We start from the raw sequence: 22503 nt of genomic DNA, 5'->3' as shown, positions 1-22503 counted from the left end.
AAAATATTATATTTTATTAAATAGAAACGATTTTATTTTAGCAACCTATCAATTTAAAATTTTTTTTTTAATGTGTTTTTTTTTTTTATAGTTAAGGGTTAAGGCTTCGACAACTGAGGTCATTAGCCTGGGGAACTGTAGGGGAAGGAACTGTAAGGTTTTACTCGTGGGTTAAATGTGTTTTTGTATGTCTGTAAGAATACTAAGAATGTAAATATGTAATATAAAAAAGTCGAACACACCTCGTTTTGAAGTTATTAGAGTAAAACGGACAGGGGCAGTGACTACGCGTGTTTTGGCACTCGTTACTACGTTCCTCGACGCCATCTCTTTGCTCCTCAAATAGTCAAATCGCAAATATTCCTCGGCTTGTCGCGCAAAACCACCTCAGGTAAGTAACAGGGAAAAACAAATGTGGATATGTGAATATTTAAATTATATAATGTATTCTACTTGAGCAGTTACTACGCGTGTTTTGGCACTCGTTGCAACTATAGTACTATATTATAGAGTTCATTGATAGAGGCACTATCAAGATTCAAGGCACTCTAGCTGCTAGACCCCTCGACGCCATCGCTCGGCTCCGCAAATCTAAAGTATCATAAGACTTTTTCAGTAGTAAATATAATTGTAAAACTCTTTCAATAGCCGGCATTAATGCGAGCTGTCTCCCGTCTGGTCTTACCCTGGTCTTACCCTGTAATTTCTGGTACTCAGTTCCAGTTGCCTCACAAAATTGTTGTAACTTCGCCTCTCGCACAGTATAAATGTGGATAAATGAGTACATTTTAACAATTATACATTCTATATCAAATGCAAGCAATCTGTAGCACATTTTATGGCGTGAATCACGTGAGTGACACATCTATATAATTACTGTATCTACTTGTAATTTAGTTTAAATTCGTATTATCTCAACAAAATGCTAAAATGTTGATAAAATATTGTGTTCAGCAGTTCAGCACATCGTTGTTTACATGTGCTTAGACCACGTTCAGTGGACAGATTTCATAATTTTTCTTTATATTTTTGTTTTTGTCACCAAGAGTCAATTAAATTTACCAATGCCGTTCTCCTCAGTAGTTATATCTACCGCATAGTTCATCTAGCCATCGTCTATTAATTTAATTATTTCAAATTTTTGATCTAATATTAAAGTAACATGTTTACAAAGTTCGATAGGCCAATATGTAACATGTAACAAACATTAATAATGACCACTTGATAAAAAAGAGGTGATCGATGTTAAATTTATTAGTAAAAATATATTTACAAACAAATGGATGTATATGACATCAGGATTACTGCGTTGATCGGATTATATCGAAGGGGGTCTAGATTATCGAAGATCTACTAACTGGTCTAACTGTATTGTCTGTATTACTGTACAAACATTCATGCATTCAAATTTGTTTTAGTCTTATTGAAAATTTGTTGTTTAAAATGATAATATTCAGTTTCTCAAGCAACTGCCTCGGTAGCGCAGTAGGCAGCGCGTAAGTCTCATAATCTTAAGGTCGTGAGTTCGATCCTCACCTGGGGCAAAATTTTTTTAAATTTTTTTGCTCTCCATATCAGTTCAATATTAGTTTCAAGAACGCTGAATGATACACAAAAACCAAGTAAAATTCAATTTACTTTTATGATTTCTAACTGAATTATTTTAATCCATACTAATTATTTGGATTATCCAATTTATTTTAATATTATATTAAGTTGTATAAACCAATGTTCCCTGATATATAATTAAAAATTGTATTTTTCTTTTTATATAACTATATTAGGAAGTTTTCAGCATTAAGCCATTAAGAATATACTGAACTATATTAAGTAGGTATTATTAATATTATTAGAGTGCTCTACAGAGAAATAATAATGCAAGTAAATTTCGTTTAAAAAAAAAACTTCCAAGACTTTGTAGTTCGTAGTGAAAAGTTTCACTGTACCTAATCCAATTACAATGATTAGTGATACCTAACTGATTATATATTAATAATACAATAAATGCAATGTTTTCGGCAGAAATTAATTATAAAAAATCAAAAAATCGTTATATCTTTTCCCCAACTTCACCCCAACAACAACGAAAGATTTAGTTTGAGTATTATGAAATTTCAAACATTGATTATTCGGAATTAAAATCATGAGAAAATTTTAAAATATGGACTGACATTATAAAAAATACAGATCAGTTTTCGAAATATTATCGTATTATAAGGTTTATCAGCAGGGCTAGGATTTGTATGCAATAAAAAATTGTAAAATATGCATTTTATTTATCAAAATATGCATTTTAATTTCTATCTTAGATTTTATATTGACCGACAATCGACATACTTTTATTAATTGTGTTTATCTTTCTCCGTCAAACTATTCAATCTTTAATCGCATACCTATTGTACCATATAGGATTGTATTTATAAAAATAAAATTTGTGTTTGACAAAAAAACCAAGTTTTATACTTTAATCAGCAGAGCTAGAATTAAATATGAAATATTAATTACGAAATATACTATAAAACCTGAATTTTTCGCATTTTATCCAAAATATGCAAAAACATGTAAAATAAAAACACCACCATTCATCTCATCATGATGAGGTGAATTGTGGACATTACTGACAAATATGATAATAAAAAACCGTCTTCGCTCAGAATCGTTTTTCGTATACAATTATATAATATCATTGGATTCAAATAATTCCATCCATTACAGTAACCCACTTGTAACCTACTGCAGTACAGCAGAGCGACATCCACGACTTACCCGCCTTTTTTTTTTTTTTTGATAAAGGTAGACAAACTGAAATGAATCTTGAATTAAATTTTCAAATCTCAGATTTAAAATAAAAAATTTTATGAATTTCTATATGTAAAATAATTTGAACATTGCCGTAATTTAGTCGAAATTTGAACTTTAATTGCTTATAAAAAAAAAATTGAGCCAATGTATTATTTTTTAACTGCTATTGAAACAATATGTTAAAAGCCTTGTATTAAATTTTTAAGCTTTTTGACCAACCAATAAAATTTTATTAACATTAATAGTAGAAAGGCGGGTAAATCGTGGATGTCGCTCTGCTGTACAGTAGGTGGTTACAAGTGGGTTACTGTAATGGATGGAATTAAATTTGAATCCAATGATATTATATCATTGTATACGAAAAACGATTCTGAGCGAAGACAGTTTATCTGTCTAGGATATATTATAGATTATTAAAAATTTTCAAATATAAGATTTAAAAAGACAATTTTTTATGAATTTCTAGTTTAAAATAATTTGAACATTGCCGTAATTTTTACGTATTTAGTCAAAATTTGAACTTTAAAAAAAAAATTGTGTCCATGTATTTTTAATATTTTTTAACTGCTATTGTTACAATGTATTAGAAGCCTTGTATTAAATTTTCAAATCTTAGATATAAAAGGAAAATTTTTTATGAATTTTCGTGATTTATACGTATGTTGTCAAAATTCAAACTTTGAATCCTTGTAAAAAAAAATTGTGACTATGAATTCATTTTATTTTTCAACTGCTATTGTTAAAATGTGTTAGAAGCCTTGTATTAAATATTCAAGCTTTTCTATCGAACAAACACATTTTTATCGATATTTATAGAAAAAAAAAACTAAAAAATTTGAAAAATTAAAATGTCAGTAAACAGCTCAAAACAAATCTAAATATTTTGAAAATGTTATCAAATATAGAAAATGTCTAAACATTCAGTGAAAATTTCAAGTATCTGCGGTCATTTGTTTTAGACTTTTAGAGTTACACCAAAATAATAAAATCACTAAATGTGAAATCCAGTGGAAACCCAATGTTGTAAAAATTTAAATTTCAAATGCTCATAAAAATTTAATTTGAATTTCTGGTGGACTTTTATTTGTGATAAAGATTGACAAACTTGTAAGGAATCTTGTATTAAATTTCTCAAAAAAATTTCAGTTGTCTATAAATAACTCAAAAAAAAGTCAAAAATTAAACTGTATATAGATAACACTAACAAAAAACAGCTAGTTATGCTGTACACAGACACAAAAAATTAAAATGTCTTTTAACAGCTCAAAACTAATCAAAATATTTTTAAAATTTTATCAAATATAGAAAATGCCTATATAAACATTCAGTGAAAATTTATAGTATCTGTGGTAATTTGTTATAGAGTTACACTAAAATAAGAAAATCGTTAAAGGAGAAATCTGGTGAAAATCTAATGTTGTGAAAATTATTTCAACCGCTCATAAAAACTTAAATTGACTTTTTGGTGGATATTTCTTTTTGTGTTAAAGGTTGAAAAACTTGTATTAAATTTTCAATATTTTTTATGAATTTCAAGCTAAAAATAATTTACGAATTTTTGCGATTTTTACATATTTTGTCAAAATTCAAACTTTGAATGCTTATAAAAAAAAAAAATTGTGACTATGTATATCTTTATTTTTCAACTGCTATTGTAACAATATGTTAGGAGCCTTATTGTATTAAATTTTCAAGATTTTCTACGCAACAAATAAATTTTAATCGATATTAATTTAAAAAAAAAACTTATAATAAATTATCGAAAATTGCATATGCCTATGAATAGTTCAGCTTAAGTTGAATTTCATGTATCTATTATGGTCATTTGTTTTAAAATTACATTAAAGACCAAAATCGATTTTTCGAAAACTGATTGTACGTAAAAATTCCCGTTTTTCCTTAATTTTTAGTTTATTTATCCCGATTATTAAGAAAAGTATTGGGATTTTTTTACTTTTGACCACTCCCCCCCCCCCCCCCAAAGTACCAACTAAATTCACTTTCTGATTTAACAAGGTACTGAAGTCGAAAATCGAAGCATTTTTACTGCCTCAAAACGTGATGACAGACACGAAAAGAAACACACATCATGGTAAAATCCAATATATTCCTCGCCCCGCTCAGAATCTAAATACAATATTAATACACGTTGATTTTTACGTAAAATGCATTCCTTATTTTACGATGAACCTATTATAAAAATCAATAAGTTAGGCAAACTAAAATGACTTTTTTATCACAAGCCTCGGTAGCGCAGTAGGCAGCGCGTAAGTCTCATAATCTTAAGGTCGTGAGTTCGATCCTCACCTGGGGCAATTACTTTTTGCTGTTAGCTATTTCTTTTTAATACTATATTGTTTATCAAATCTTCATAGATATTCTTGAATTATTTTGGATGAAAAAAAATTCGATGTTAAGCATTGAAAAAATAAATAAATTTGATATCACAATGTAGATAAAATGTATCCTATTTTTGATTGGAAACTTTTTGTAAGTTTTTTGCTTTAACATTTAGGTGGAACCAAAAATTACCTATCGTACTTACTTTTTCAATTAGTGTTGACAAAATATTTTCATTAAAACAAAATTTCGATTAGTGAAAGTACATCAACTCTCGAATTTCAAAAGGTTATAATACTTATAACTTTTAAACTAAGTCCGTCCAACAAATTCTGATGGTATCATTACTCTTAAATCATTGAAATACTCGTACATACATTTTCAAAAACCGTTTGGGAATTTAACTGGATAGTAGTTATATCAAACATTGAGGAAATCTTTTTTGGCACAAGGGTAGGGGGGATTAGAGAGTGGTGTTAAAATATGCTGAAAAAAATGTTCGAATGCGGCCATGACTGCAACCTGCAGGGGATTTACAGTGCATTTTATAACAGTTTTTATTCGAAAATGTGTGATTCTATACAATATACATAATTATAACACATACCAATAATTAATTACACACCTGTCACATCTATAGATATTATAAATTAAAAACAAACGTAGGTATCTGGGCTTTATACAATATTAAAAAATATATTGCCAATATCATGATGATGATTATTTAGGGACGAGACAAATATTTTACACCCCTCAGCCAGAATAAAATAAAAAATATACAGCATAACTGCCACTGTTAAAGTGATAATTTACTATTAAAAATCACTTTTATATTTTTATGTAAGATGTTTATTGTTTGTAGTACAATAATATTTTACAATACTCCATTCAAGCATTATGTATGTGTAACCATATGAACAAAAAATGAACAATGCATAGCCAGGCGGCGTATACGCAATAATGACGTACGAATACAAACTCGGCGGTCACATGGTCGAGCGGTCGAACAAACGGTACGGACGATCGCGCGTATTATTATGCTGCGACCCTGGTACGTTTGTGTAAAGTATTTACATCATAGCTGTTCCTGACCACGGACAACATCCAAGTATGAAACGTCCGTGAGCGTGGGCGTGGTTCGTGCTCGCGAAAACACAATAAACCCCGTACAGTCGCGAGTGGTACCTACGTTCTACGTACGTATATATGCCCGAAAATCAAAACAAATCTGATATTCTGATTTGTGTACGAACACGTAGTACTGTTGAATACAATATTGTATTTATTATACCGAAATGTACGTTAGGTGTTTAAGATGTATTCAATGTTTTTTTCAAAATATTGGTACTACACGTGACAAATTATCTAACTATAGTAGGTATACATAACATATAGTAAACATAAAATGATGTAAAATAAAGATTCGTATAATAATAATTTGTCCAGAAAAAAGAAAAACAACTTGAATATGGTTAAGAGTCACGTTAAGAAATTGAAAGCAACTTCTATTACTATAGTTTCATGAAATTAATCCAAATCACTAATACTGGAAAGAAATAGGATCTGATGATAAGTGATTTCTTTGAGAAATACAATTTTCGCCGTTTAATTTTTTGACTTTTTAAATTTAAGATTTTAGACATTTTTTTAAAAATGTATAGTTGTCACGTAGGTAAATGCCTATTACATATTCAATATTTAATTGACATACCTACGTATTGTAATTATTATTTAAATAAACAAAAAAAATACTTGAACTTGATGAAAAATAGACGTACAAATACTAATTATCGCATATAATAGATTATATTATGGTTAATAGGTGAATTATTTTCAATAAGACTTCTAGGTCGAAGACAATACATAGAGGTAAATCATTAATTGTTATTAGTTATTACTTCTACAATTTATGTTCAATCATACGTTCGAGTTTAGATCACAGTTTGTGCCTTTATCCAGACGATTAGGTAGTTTCCCTCACGTATATGCACTCATCTCTGTCAGACACTCGCAGCTTAAATATATGCTTCAAAGTTCAAATTATATACATCAAGCAGATGGGCATGGCTCTATCCATAATGTATTATTTAAGAGGTCAACAATCAAGAGATCAACTTGATAAGCAAACACTTAAATCGGAATGCAACTAAGGATCTTTTTATTCAAAGTGTTTTTATGTGTATCTTAGGTCTGGGGGACCAAAGTCTCTTAGCCTCTTCCCAGAATCTGTAATATTTACTAATTTATATTGTCAGAAGTTGCATTGATTACAACAAATGAGACATTTTGCAAGATAATAAGTGGTTTTTATTATGGTTATAAAAAAATTGTATTATTAAACTATTACTATATATTAATAACTATGATAAAACATATTATGTAGGAACACATGCGGATTGCGGATACAATGCAATTTAATAACGATAAGTTTTGGTGTTTAATGTTTCTTTAGGAAAAAACCATCACTGCGTTACTCACCCACTCAGCATATATAAATATAATGTTATATAACACATAATATGTTAATTTAATTGAATGTTTAAAACAAGTTTTATAGTAGTTTATACGCTTATTCAAACATTTTGAGGTAGGCACAACTAGCAACTGCTCTAGCTGCCCACACAGCATTTGTCAATCATAACGATTGTATTAATGTTTGACTTTGATTGGAATTTAAATATTTAAAATTAAGACTTTATTCAACATTGAATAGTTATTTAATTTTAGTTTCCGAGCGGATCTTTTTTATGTTTTAATTGTAATGTTGAATACAAGAATTAATTAATATTGGAGAAAAAATGTTTAAAAGGTAATACAAATTTTAAATTGTGTAAATCTTAATATTTAACATTTATTTAACTTATCAAGATTAATCATTATTAAAGTTTGAAAATCAAACATTAACTTGATCTTTATATTAATTGTTTAATTTTAATTTTGTGCTCAATGAAAATTAAATGTTTAATATTATCAATTTAAATACATGCATATATCATATATAATGTATATTATATTACGATTTATGACTGGTAACAGTTATTATATAGTTATAGATTATAATGACAAATGCAAATCATTTTTATAGAAATAAATATAATATAGCATGATTTATTGTAATATTATAGGTATTTTATTTTTTAATCTATAAATCCCAAGCTCTTATTCATGCGCACCATATATCTCAGTATCTCACTTCAGTTTTTATTTCTGGCAATAATAAGATAAATAATAAATCATATAAAATAATTTTGGACAGATTTAAAACGCGTAGTATCATAATATAATATTATAATGTACATTTTTTTATTTAGCCACTTCCACACTAGAAAAAAATTTACGGTTAGCGTATATACTAGCTATAGTTTCCAATCATCCGTCGGCCATGGTTTTTTTGAGCCCAACATGCATTAATTGCGGCCTAAATTATTACAGTATTACACAATGAAAATGTTTACTAGGAGGCAGTGTGGACACTGGACGTGGACTATTTTTTATATAAATGCGCTGAAAATAAAACTACATACCTATTCCTATATATACCTACTGTAATATCTTTTATGACCTATGGTAGTCGCATTGATGATATGCGGCCTACATGCATTCTATTTTATAGGCATGCATATAACATGTTATATATAGGTTAGATACGAGACATATCGAAATAAATAGAACTTAAAATCTGGTTAGTCTAATACCTACTATATACCTACAATATAGCTTATGAATAATCTGTCAAGAATTGCACCAGTGCAGGTTGGTAATTTCAAGAGATAGACAAAGATATTAGGCCTTATCATAGGCATTTATAGGGGGGGGGGGACTTAGGTGGACTTAGCCCACCTTTTAGTCTCTCAAGACCATCTAAAATAAAACATGAATTGAAAACAAGCAAGTTATTGAAATAATACAATTTTGTTTACTTATATCTCAGTAGAACACTATCATGTGTGACTCGAAAAATAGTGATAAACTGATAATAAACATAAAATATTGTGATAATGATGTGAATGATATTCTTAACCAATTTATTAGCAGAAAAAGATCAAAAATGCAATAATAATAAAAATACTATTTTATATTTAATGTACTTTGCTCTAGTGGATATTTTAAATTGTATTTTCTTTATTTGAAAATCTTGGTATTCATAATTTTAATATATTTTCTTGTTTATGAAGGTATATATAATCCCACAAACTTTTCTCTGAAAAACATTTTGACAATGAACTAGAGCCCACTCAATTAAATGGTCCTAGTTATGTCTATAATATGGGCCTTATTTTTTCTTATTGTATTATTCAAAGTTTTCCTGACAAGTCATTTAATTTATTCATTTTATTGCCATTAACAGTACCTATATTTAAGGTTGTATTATTAATCTCGGTACTATTATAAATTATAATCATACATTATTTAGATGTATATAATTATTATTGCAAACTGTACGCAGAACGCGTAATATGCATAGTGTATGTAATATAATATGCACTCTGTTAAATGATAAGATAAACATAACTTATTAATATAATAAATTAAGTTATTAGCTATATTATAAATATTAATAGGTACCTAACCTACCTGTATTAATGCTTTGTTATAATTTATATACGAGTAAACTATTAATAAAATTTTGCTGCGTGAACGTGAAAGTTAAAAATGTAATATTTTGGCTGTATTATCATAAAAAAGACACTATTACAGTATTACACCAACTTATGATCAACAATCAAATGTAGGTCGTTACTGTATAGGTAGGTACTGACTCAAACTAGTTCATTCATATGGTAACGTATTACAAATTTCGTAAATTAAAATTATTAAACAAGGTTCAAATAATTGTATTATAAGGTATGTTTATTTTTATTACAACTACTATTTTTTACCATTAAATATTGTCATTAGATTAGTTTAATTTTGAATTTACATTTATACGCAGGTTTCTATTTAATAATTAATAATAAATTGTTGTATAACTACGTTGTACCTATGGAAAAAGTAGTAACCTGCAGTAATTAGTGTTTTTAAATTTAATTATTCCTAAACCCTAGTTGATAAAAAAAAGTTATCCATTGAGTTTAAAATTACTTATTAGTACATCATACAACTTTATTGATGTAACTTTTTGATGAGCTATAAATGCTTATTGCCTTAGAAATGAGAATTTATTTGAAATTTCCAAATGCCCTTCTAATAAATTGTGTAATAAAAGAAAACAGATAATTAGTCTACACATTTTGATTTTTATACATTTGTTTTCACTTCATATTATACGGGGGTCGGGGGTAGTACTTGATTTGTTTTAAAATAGAAAAATCCCTACGTAATTACTAATTAATAATTTCCCAAGTTTGAAGATTGGTGGCTATGTTGAATTGGATGATGTTGGCTATGGATTGAGAGCGATTGTTTAGTATTTCGGCTAGTGATTCGCGCAGGTTGTAGCTTGTTAGGATATTGCGGCATGTTCGACAGTCAGTGAGAATGAATATGATGAATTACAACAAATTTTTAGTTTTATAACACGAAAATAGTTCAAGTAAATAACTTGGATCTACGTCTATAATCTTTATTTACACTTCTCGGTATTTACTAGACAAATATAGTTGTAGGTTTGATGCGCTTTATTTCTACAATAATTTGTAAGTAATAACAACTAGTAAAGTTCATAATATAATATTATATAGGTACCTATATTAAATTGCAAAATCCTCCTTTTGGATGAGACGTAATCGCCTCACCGATCAGTGATCTGCAATACAAGTAATACAACCATTTGTGTTAAAAGTTTAATTGGTTACATTCTAGCTATTTACTACTTCGATAATTAATAGTATAATATTTATATCATATACTCATATTTTCATTCAATATAAGATTCAAATAAACTGATATAATTAATTTGTATTTTATTGATTGATGTAAATTAATAATAGGTACTGATATAGTAATATTTATGGAAACATAAAATGCATTAACATTTTGGTGAGTAGAATACATCTATTTCAAATTATAATATCTAAATTCAATTTGAATATCACAAATGTCGAATTTCTTCAATGTGGTTATAGTTAATAACACTTAAGTTTAAACTTTAAGCCTTTAAGAAACTAATAAGAATAAATTTGAAATGTAACGGATTATGAGAATTAAATTTTTCAGATAGTGCCGCATACTTCATGGATACGTAATACGTATTATTAATTATTAATGTTCAATTGTCAAGTAGGCGATAAAATAACACTAGGCTCACATTTACATAGATTTGGTTATTACATGCATTTTAGTTTATAATAATTAATAATGTGATCGATAGACCACGGCTTAATTTTGGGCAATATAATTTATCCGAGAAGAATGTATTACAAAAAAATATTTCATTGTAGGTAATGAATGTATCTAATTAACGTCGAACGCCATACAATAAACAATGAAATTTTCATTAATTAAACGTAATTGAAGGCATATGAGGTGCGTGATTTATGTGCAATCATGGTAATAGAAATAATATATTAAACCATTTATGTAATCAATAATCACTTACCGATATTATTTGAAAATCTATATTGATAATTAGGTCGATTGTCCACTATTCATACTAATTAATAGTTAATTATGACTTTAAATATTATAATCTAGTAATTATGTTAAGTATTCCAACCATATTTTCAATTGTTCAGTTGAAATAAACTTTTTATACTTTCTTCTTTAAATAATTATTCATATAGAATAGAAGATGAAATTGTTTAATTATTAAAGACAAAATATGCCAATTATGTTTATAACCACGCGTCATTCTATATTTTTTGTTAAGTCATCGAATTTTTAAATTACCTATATAAGTACCTCATGTTAATAACATAAATACAGTCATCATTTGCATTATACATTAAACGTTAGGTATATTATGTACTTTTTATAATGACGATCCTTTTATTTTTTTCTGCAGTGGGTCATAGGTTAGGTTACAAAACAAAGTTTATGTAAGAATACAAGAACTCATAATAGGTTTGATTTTTCATCTTAAAAAAAAAAATTCTTAAGAAATTGCACGTTGAAAGTACAAATATTATAAAATTAGTTTATAACCATGGCAAAAAATATTTTATTTATTTTTTATAATAAGGGCTATTGTCTAAAATACTTGACTACTTATCATTACAATTATACAATTATATAAATATATGTATTATTATAATATAAATAATCTTTTTTTTAAAAACTCAATGAACATTAGATTTAATTTGTTTAAATAATATTGCTTAAAGTTGTTGTTTTTTGGACGAAATGTTTATCTTTTAGATTAACTTTATATATAATGAAACTTATGAAACTATATAGGGATTTAAACGGGCCGAAGGTTAAATGCGTTTTCGCAGAGGTTACATAAATTGTATGCATTTCCCCATGATTATTCCATTATACTTAAAACATAATTTAATTTTTGCTCCAACTTTATCAAATATTAGACGTACTTTTGTATCTTATGTATTTGTCAGTCATATTGTGATATATATATATATATATATTGAGTTTAGAATTAAATTATTTAACATCCAGATGACTGTTTTTGAACAGTATAAATATAATGTACTTTATAAACCTTATAAAATTGTACACTATTCTACAGCTGTAAACATGAAAGCAGTTAATGCTATTGTAGGAACGTAACGCATTAGGACTTGTTAGACTTTTTGAAGGGGTGAAACATTTCTGAAGAGACTCGCAAAAGATAAAACTAACTAAAAGATATCACTTTAAAAAATATAAATAATTAATTATATTGGCGCCATGCGTCTCGTGTACGTATTCGGTGTTCAGTAAACAAGCACAACACCATATCTGTAGATCTACCTCAACCATCACCACAATAACACTGAAAAATTAAAAACATCAACAAAATGGCGATGTGAATGGAGAAAGAAACGTTAGCGAGTTTTATATTATTGAGGAATATTATTAAATATTGTGTATAATAAGTACATAACACAATAATAAAGCACTTAATGGTGTGGCATTGAAAGTAAAAGTAGAAAAAAAGAAAAATGTAAAATAACAACAAACAAAAACACATGAGTAGGATAAATGTTATAACGTAATAACATTAAAGCAGCTACATGTATAAGATAATAATAATAATAATAATAGGTGCCCCTCTTCTTCGCCACTGCACACTCCTCGTACTTGCTACTCTTCATTTCATTCGGTTACTGTGCGTGATCTATTGCGGGGCTGAGTTGCGCCAATCCGGCAGGTTGCAAGGCTGTTGACCCAGTTAATGGTTATCATGATAATATTCTAATATTGTTCTATCCGCTCCGCGTACCACACGCTGTGACGACCACGACCACTAACCAAGACGACGGACGACGACGACGACGATCAGTCCTCGCGAGTCTCCAGAACGAATACAATATTATATACATATCATAATATTACGCGTGTCTGCAGCAGTTTATTATAACTATGGCTCGGTGGTGCACGGTCCGACCCGCGACAGGTAATCTTCGTCCCGGTCATGAATTTGATATTACAAATTTATTACGAACGCTTAGGAATATGATTGTAAATCTCGAGATTTATTGACGAAACATATTTTATTCAAACCTTAAGTCTTCAGTGTATAAATAATAAATATAACTTTATGGTTCTAATAATATATAATATATATTATATAATCTATTATGAACAACGTGGTTTACATCGAAATTCTTTTTCATTGGATTAACTATATCTTTATACTATATAATACTATACATTACTAATTTAATATAATAAATCGTTTGTCGATATTATATTTTTGTTAAAATATAAATTTTTTTGTTCATAATAGATATATATATATAATGCGTGTATACATGTTGATCGAAATCTTTATTTATTTTATTTCCTGCAGCACCGTTTGTACAGTTAAGGTCATCTGTCTCAGTGCACTTGCTGATAGCTGTGGTGACCTCTCTGTCTTCGCCGGTGTCAGCTTCGGGATGGACCAATTCAACGGACGTGATCCGGGTAGTTCAGTTCAGCAACAGTCTGGTGCCTCCTCTTTTTAACGTGTGTTATGTTTTTTATTTTTTATTTCTGCACGTTTTTAATACCACGTTGCATAAATGTACAGTGGATATCACTATAATAATAGGCGTATTTAAATCATTTTCACTAATTTAACCAAGAATAATTTTTTATTTGAAATCAGTTACCACAATGAATATATAAAACTCTAAAAATCAGAAATAAATTAATTTTAATTCGCAGGTCGGGCTATTTGAAATAGTTGCCAGACACGTAAAGACGCCCTTGTTAATATTGTGTATTATGTTCTCTCACTCTCACTTATTTTTACAATAATAATGTATGTGATTGTACACACAGCACTATTCCAGAGGCCGAGACAACCTGATCCTGGCTCCTTTTGGAGTGGCAACTAACGTGGCTATGATGCTGGAAGGCTTGCAAGGTCGGGCCGCCGAAGAGGTAACCGCACTGTTCCGACTCCAGGCAAAGGAAGTGCGCCAACAGCTGAGGAGAGGTTTTAAAATGATTTTTGATACGTTTGGGGTAAGGCTAAAAACCAATCATTAAGGACATATTATATACGTGGAAAAACATTATTAAACATATTATTTACTATTTACGATCATCATAAGAGTCTCCCGAAAAAAAATGTGTCGTCGGAAATGTCGGAATTGGTCTTATAATAATAATATATTTATAATACTATTGCAAGTATCTCTAGTATTAACGTGAACATAATATTAATTCGAAACAAAACTTTATTTATAGGATGATTCGGATGGAGATTTTGCCGGATCCTACAACAAAGCATCAGTGACCAGTTCCCGGGTTATGCCATCGTCATACATAAACAGACTTTCGAAATATTACCAAGCTAACGTTACCACGATGCGAAACGAGAATTCAAATAACAGCTTAAGTAATAACATCTAAACTATATGTCCTTATAACTATCGTTATTCTGTGTAATAATATATTGAGCAGTAAGTTACAAATAATTTCAACATTTTATGAAATACTTTCATATTCAAAATCATTATCACTTACTTTTCATAATATTTTTTCGATCTCTAAATTCAAACGAAACGTTAATGCATGTAGTTGTGTTTATTTTAAAATAAATGTAGGTATAATTCAAAAGTTCTCTGTTTTTCAATGAAAATAATATAATTTTGTTAAACAGTACGTATTTAAAATGCTTAATCCAATTAGTTTTATTCTTATAAATTAAATTATTTATAACACCATGCATTATACTGCTACCTATGTTACATAAATAGTAGGTATTGCAAGATACGAACAAGATTTTTTAAAACACGTTTACATTTTATTGCTATGCAAATTTTTCAAAAAGTTTGTACTGACTTCAAAAAGTGAAGATAAATTAACAATTTACAAGTATTTATTATCACATAATAGTAAGCTTATAATTGCGAAGGGTACCAATAATTAGTACCGGATCTAGGGGGGGAGGACGATTTGGGTCCCATGCCCCGGGCGCTTATCATAGAGGGGCGTAAATTTCAAATTTTACGTACGTATTTAAACTCATCATTTTTATTACATTTTAATTTTTAGGGGCGCTAATATTATGTTGTGCCCCGGGTTGCATAATTTGTAGATCCGGTACTGCAATTATTTGAGAAATAGTATATTTTTTTTTAGTAGGAATTTAATTATAAATAGATAATATGTCCATTTAAACTACTAACTAGTACCAAGTCTTAAGTCACGTGCCTCAAAAAAATTCATACTTGTCATTATAGGTACATTATAAGTTATAGTAGATATATACTTCAGAACAAATCATTGTGATTATTAATTTATTCTTTACTATTTTGTTTACTCAGAACATTATTATTTTAAATAATTAGTTAATCAAAACGGAGCTCAGTCACTCAGAAATTACCAACATTTGTGTTGAACTATTTCTTTGCATTGTATGTACTCGTAGGTACCTATATAGTTATTTTTATTTTTTATTTCACCATATACTTTTATGAAATAAGAATTTTTTTCTCTTTCCAACCTTATTTTAATTATTTCATTGAAGAAAAACTATAATAATTTACAATGATGCTATTTAGTTTATAGTTGATAATAAAATATAAATATTCATAATTTAATTTAAAAATCGCTGAATCTAAATTATGATTTAATTTAGACCTCCGATAAAGAAACAATCTAAGTTAACATCATATACCTATCTACACTTACTTGGTACGTTGCATTAACGTTACCTACACAGTACACAATATAATATATACTTATGTATATATATCCAGAAATTTATATGTGATTTATTTTCAGCTGACATTTTAGAATTACGGAGCGACACAGGAATAATAAGTCACTGGAAAGATTACCAAAAACTAGCTACGTACACTTACTTATCGTACCAACCATCAGCACCATTTACCAAAGCTGACGGTTCAATTGTCCATGTCCCAATGATACCACAGTCAGGAATGTTCAAAATCGGATACGTACCACAATTGAAGTGTTTAGCTGCCGAACTAATGTTTGAGGTAAGGTCGTGATTATTATTGGATCCACTTGATCTATGGTTTATAAGTTAAGTTTATTTATTTTCCAATATCAGCAATTGATAATTAGGAATAGAATAATTTAATTATTAATGACATAAGTATGTATATATAATTGTATATTATTATAACCTACACGCTATTCTATAATATGTGTCATGTACGTATTGACTTAGTATCCACTTAATAATAGAATAGGAATATTTTGTGTCGTGCTGATGAAAAACATAAATTAAGCCGTTTATATTCATATTTTATGATGAACTTTTCTGCAGAGATTCAAATTTTGAAATCACTAAAATAAGTGTTAATTTATTTTATTATGCGTTTAAATATTTCAATGATTAAATTAATATTTTAAAACAATATTATAAAATTATTTTAATCATTTGATGTTCAATTAATATGTTTGACTATTTATTTTATTTTACACTTCGTTTTAATAGTATAATAACTATAATATATTAATATATGGAACAGGATACATATTTTTTTGGCACTATTAAACAATTGTTTCTAACGTCTTTAACCTTGATATTGATATATAAAGAAATTAGTAATTAATATTAATATTTTGTTGGTCAAGAAAACCCCATGACACTGGTCATTGAACAAACAATATTTTACATTTCGTATTTTGTGAGATTATAACGATGGAGCTGACGTTTGACAATCGAGTCGTTCAATGCCGAAATGCTCATATATTGGCGGAATGTCAATAACAAGTGGATAATATTAAGTGTGCTTAGGATGTGATCTAAAATTATTCTGTGAGAAATTATTATCGATATTCATCGCATTATAAATATATAATATAAGGTCATCGATGACTTATACGACAGTCAATTTAATTTTATTCGACATATTAAAATTATAATAATTATATTATACTTACTCAAATCATACCTAATCATATTAATAATATTATACAATTATGATCCAAACTATACCATTTTGGTCTCGTGAGTAGATTTTTTCGTCCACTCTGCGAGTATATATACTGTTTGATTATTTCGGTATTCAGGTTCATACCTAAAAATATGTTTTTTTGTTGGAATGAGTTTGGGGGTTGTATATTTCAAAAAAAAAAAAAAAAAATGCGTAAGTACCTACTCCTACAGTTATTGAGCTTTTAAAATCACAACAATAATAAATACGTGCACAAATTTATATATTATGGAAGTACATACATATTATTTGTATTTCAATTTTCAAATAAATACCTTCTCTACGAAAACATTAACAACACTTAACTATATAGTACCTGAATTATAAACTTAGAAAATTAAAAAAAAATCGAAGACATAGCGTTATTTAATTATTATTCTAATATTATGTTAATCTATACTAATTTGTTATTACTTAATAATATTATAAAGATGAAGTTTCTGATTCAGGATATTCATCTAATAGTTTCTGTATATGAATATCGCCTTAATAATATGCTATATTAATACGCCAATACAAATACAAGTATAAATCTTCACGCGGGTCGTATTTTTCTGTTCACAGACAGATAAAGTGAGTATGCTTATCATGATGCCGGACGACGTTAACGGTTCTGAAATAATGATAGAGCGGCTGTCCAAAGACAACTTCCTAGACATCCTGGACTCGCTGGTATACCAGGACACAGAAGTTCTGTTGCCGCAGCTGGCTGCGTTTACGAACGGTCTGGATCTGGAACCGTTTTTCAAGAAGCTCGGCGTAAAGGCGGCCTTCAACCAGACGGTCAGCAGTGGTGCCGAGAATAATAATAAAACTTCATCGCCGAGTCCCAATCATGTATCCAAGTCTCCCATGGTCACGTTGGTGTCGATGAAACAAAACGCGTACTTTTCAATGTCGTTCATCACGATCAATTCAGTCGGCTCCGTTGGCACTAAGTTAGGTCGGTACCAACTATCTTAATATGTATTAATTGTATTAATAATACCTAAATGGTTGAATAATAATATTATTTCATGAGTAGGTATATATAATTTCAATAACAGTGGTTAAATTTACATATGATTAAATACCAGTAAATATATACAACTATTAAGGTGTAGTATTTACTAAAGGTCCGTAATGGCGTAATGCTAGTATAGAGTTCATAATAAGAAATTAAATATTACTAAAAGTAAAATCCTAGGGTAGATATTAAGGTTGCCTATTTTACCTTTTTCATAGGTAGTCATCATTATTTAATACAAATCTATTTTATATTATTTATATATATATTATTCGGAATATACTATTATCTATTACTATTTTATACATAAAATGATCTAATATTAAAACGTAATACTAAACTATTCGTTTAATATATCACGTACATGAAGTTGGCCCACCCACTTTGGAGTAGGACAACATGGGTGGGCAAACTTCACTGTAAAAAAGTGGGTTTTGTGGGTAAATGGTCGACTCGCAAATTCTGAAAGTGGACTCGCAAATTTTCACAAATTAGAGGCTATCAATTGATACCAATTTCAAAGTTTTAGGACAACATGGGTAGGCTCCGTGAATTTCGCCCACCCATTTTTATTTTGCTTGCTGCTCATAAACGGCTAACTTGCAAATTCTAAAGTGAACTCGCAAATTCTCGCAAATAACTCAAAAAATATTGAAGATTTTAAGTCGCTACTTCAAAGTGGGTGGGCCAACTTCACACACGTTAATATATCGTATATAACAGGCAAGACCGTAGCTAGTAATTTTCTTCGGGAAGGGTCCGTACCTCTTTCATACTGCCTCTTAAAATAATTTCTGGTAACCACATAGTGAAATGCATTTAATGATTGGAATTGATTTGTCTCTATTTTGTTTTATTGTTCAAACTCTTATCAACTATTAAAATGAACTACAGGCACTATCAATACACCATGGGCACTATTCTATAAATTTTACTATAATATTATATTAAGTATTTATTCAGCAAAAAAAAAAAAAATAATTTAAAAAATAAACATTTTAAATTTTAGAATAGGTTTACTAGACATTTTTACATTTTCTACTTTGTTAAAGGGAGGGGGAGGGGTGAACCCTTTAAACCCTCCCCATTGCTACGAATCTGATAACAGGGGTGGTGAACTTTTTTTGGGTCTAGTGCCAAATTTTTTCAATCAAGGATTTGAAAATTTTTCATGTACTCAATGTTTGTATTCATTAAATAGAACATAATAAATATAGTAACATAATCAATTTTACATGGGAATATTATAATTTTAAAAATATAGGCATATAATTTGTTTCTTTGAATTTTTTACAAGCAACATTATATTCATATCATAATTTTCACGTGCTACTGAAATTTGACAAACGTGCCACTTCTGGTTCGCCACCCCTGGTATACAATAAACTATGACTGTACTTATCTACCTATTAGGTAGGTACCAATACATATTTAGCAGTCGGTGTATCGTTTCTATCTATTTTTATACTTATAACAATAATTATTATAGTTATTATAACGTATTATTTTAACATCGCACAATACAGATAATGTATATAATATATTTTATATTTCCACATTCTATTACAGTCCTTGAAAAAAAAAATTATTTTATACATAATATATCTTAATTGTAGCAGCCTAACCTAACTAATTTTCGAAAGCAAAATACATACTATACTAGGTAACCAAATGCGTTGCAATGTGTCTATATTACACGCTGGCCACTTCAATTAACCGCGTCATGGAAACCGTTTTAAATGAGTCATATTATAATTCTTGACCAATTGTTGTATATAAATAAATAAATTCGGTATAAGCTATAACTAAAAAAATAGTAATACAAATGCATACAGTCACCTCGTACCTCCCTCCACACCAATAACCTATACGTATTTATTTTTATTTATGAAGGCTGTAGAGTGTAGATCACGTATAAATTAACTCTCAACATGCCGTTTATAACATTAAATATGTTAAGATATATAAGAGGTATATTTTAACACATTTGATGAGTAATACCTAATATATTATTATATTATTATTTATTATATGTTCATTTTATATCGATTTCTATAACATTGAACATTAAAAGTAGGTAAATATTAATAGCGAGTACACTTAAGAAATATGTTATGATGACTAAAGACTGTTATTAAATAAAATACATTTTTAAGTTTTATAATGAATAATATTCAGACAAGAAGTGAATGAGGAGTGATGACCCGGGAAACTGTATAAAATCGGTAAATCAATAATATAGTAGGTATTACAAGAGTACCTATAAATAAAAAAAATCACTTAAAAAAGGAACTTTGTTTATAATATAAGCATTGATTTTATTTAGAGCATCGCTATACTGAAACGTGCGTAGGCAACTTTTTGAAATCTTGCTAGGATTCGGGTGTTACTTTTTGCGGTAAGCCAGAAACCGTTACCTAGAATAGAATGTATTGCATCCTGGATATGTATCCATCACATAACTGAAAAAATGATAATTGATAAATATACATTTCATTTTAGTATTTTTAAATTAATACATTATCCAAAAAGAAAAATATTGATTATAAAGTTTAAGTGATATAAATAATATTCCTTCGTCTTACATCACAAAGACCATTTTTAGCAATTTTATTTATTTAAGTATTTGTATGTTAAATCTGTTTCAGGTATTCGTCCGTCTGCTTCAAGACAAAAACGAGACATTGCCACTAAAGTAATATTTGACAGGCCGTTTGTATTTTTTGTTTATAACAAATTAACTGGACTAATTATGTTGGCTGGGAAAATTACGAACCCTACACAAGTGCCTTCCACAAGTTAAAAATTAATTTAAGAATTAGACAATTCTCAAATAATAGTGATAATTGCTATATGTACAATATTAAGTAGGTTCTTATAATTTATATGATGACCACTTATTACCTAGTTACTAATCATATATAGAAAATATTTTAAATCCAACCAATTTAGAATGAAAGTCTTAAATGGAATATTTATTTGTACATAAACTGTTAATATTTTTGTATGTATATATTTACTTTAAATTTGTTTTGTTTTTTCAATTTTTATATAACTAGGTTTAATAATTAATATACATTTATATAGTTGTATTATACAAATGAGTTGTATAATAATATTTAATCAACATGACGTGCTCAAAAAAAAAAAAATATATCTTAGTTATTCGTTCACATTTGGTGCTAAAATAATATAGTGTAATATTTTGAGTCTTATTCAGTTATACATATAAAATAATTCACACTTAAAAAAATAAAAATAATTAGGTGCCATATAAGCACTTTTATAATTAATGGATTTTTTAATATTATACAATTCATGCTATATATTCTACAATGATGTGTGTTTTTTGTGATTTATACACGATAAGCAGTGGAAATAATTATTCGATTTTCAACTTAAATACTTTTTCTGGTTATTAAGTGAATCTAGTTGGTACGATAGAGAGGTTAAAGTGATAAATTTCCAAGAATTCTCAAAAGCGTTAAGAAAACATAAAAACAAATTAATGAAATACGGTGATTTTTACCAAAAATCAGATTTCAACATAATCGATTTAATTATTATTTTTTTTTTTTGGTTTATTTAAAAACCTTATAAATGTAGATAGATAAATGAAATGATTATAAGCGGATGTTTGTATCAAAATTATCTATACACGCCATTAATGTTGTGCATAGAGTTGGCCATTGGGATACCAGTATTTAAAATTAAACAATTTATTTTTTTAGTATAACGTAAACTAATTAATGAATATATAATTGACGCAAAATATTATGTTTATCAATTGTAAACAGTTGAAATTATAAAACAATTTGTAAGTTAAAGTTTGAATGACAATATTAGTAGTTA

The 22503-nt window shown here is 28.2% G+C and overlaps 1 protein-coding gene and 2 non-coding genes across 3 annotated transcripts; all 3 read left to right on the top strand.

The window, feature by feature from the left end:
• Window positions 1-1471: 1471 nt before the first annotated feature.
• On the top strand, window positions 1472-1544 carry TRNAM-CAU (transfer RNA methionine (anticodon CAU)). Its single transcript has one exon. It is a non-coding gene; the product is annotated as a tRNA-Met (tRNA).
• A 3500-nt stretch (window positions 1545-5044) lies between these two features.
• Window positions 5045-5117, top strand: TRNAM-CAU (transfer RNA methionine (anticodon CAU)). Its single transcript has one exon. It is a non-coding gene; the product is annotated as a tRNA-Met (tRNA).
• Window positions 5118-13356: 8239 nt separating this feature from the next.
• LOC107168419 (glia-derived nexin-like) lies at window positions 13357-21681 on the top strand. The gene is made up of 7 exons (XM_015517822.2): window positions 13357-13636; window positions 14033-14190; window positions 14509-14694; window positions 14920-15070; window positions 16462-16679; window positions 18210-18588; window positions 21300-21681. The coding sequence occupies exons 1-7, from the start codon at window positions 13603-13605 to the stop codon at window positions 21452-21454; spliced, it is 1281 nt and encodes a 426-aa protein (XP_015373308.2). The 5' UTR covers window positions 13357-13602; the 3' UTR covers window positions 21455-21681.
• The last annotated feature ends 822 nt before the right edge of the window (window positions 21682-22503 follow it).

The sequence above is a fragment of the Diuraphis noxia genome, unplaced genomic scaffold, assembly GCF_037042655.1.
Source record: "Diuraphis noxia isolate RWA-SAM2 unplaced genomic scaffold, SU_Dnox_SAM2 contig0003, whole genome shotgun sequence".
Classification (NCBI taxonomy): Eukaryota; Metazoa; Arthropoda; class Insecta; order Hemiptera; family Aphididae; genus Diuraphis; species Diuraphis noxia.
Note: the sequence above shows the minus strand (reverse complement) of the source record. Positions and strands in the feature narration are given on the sequence as shown.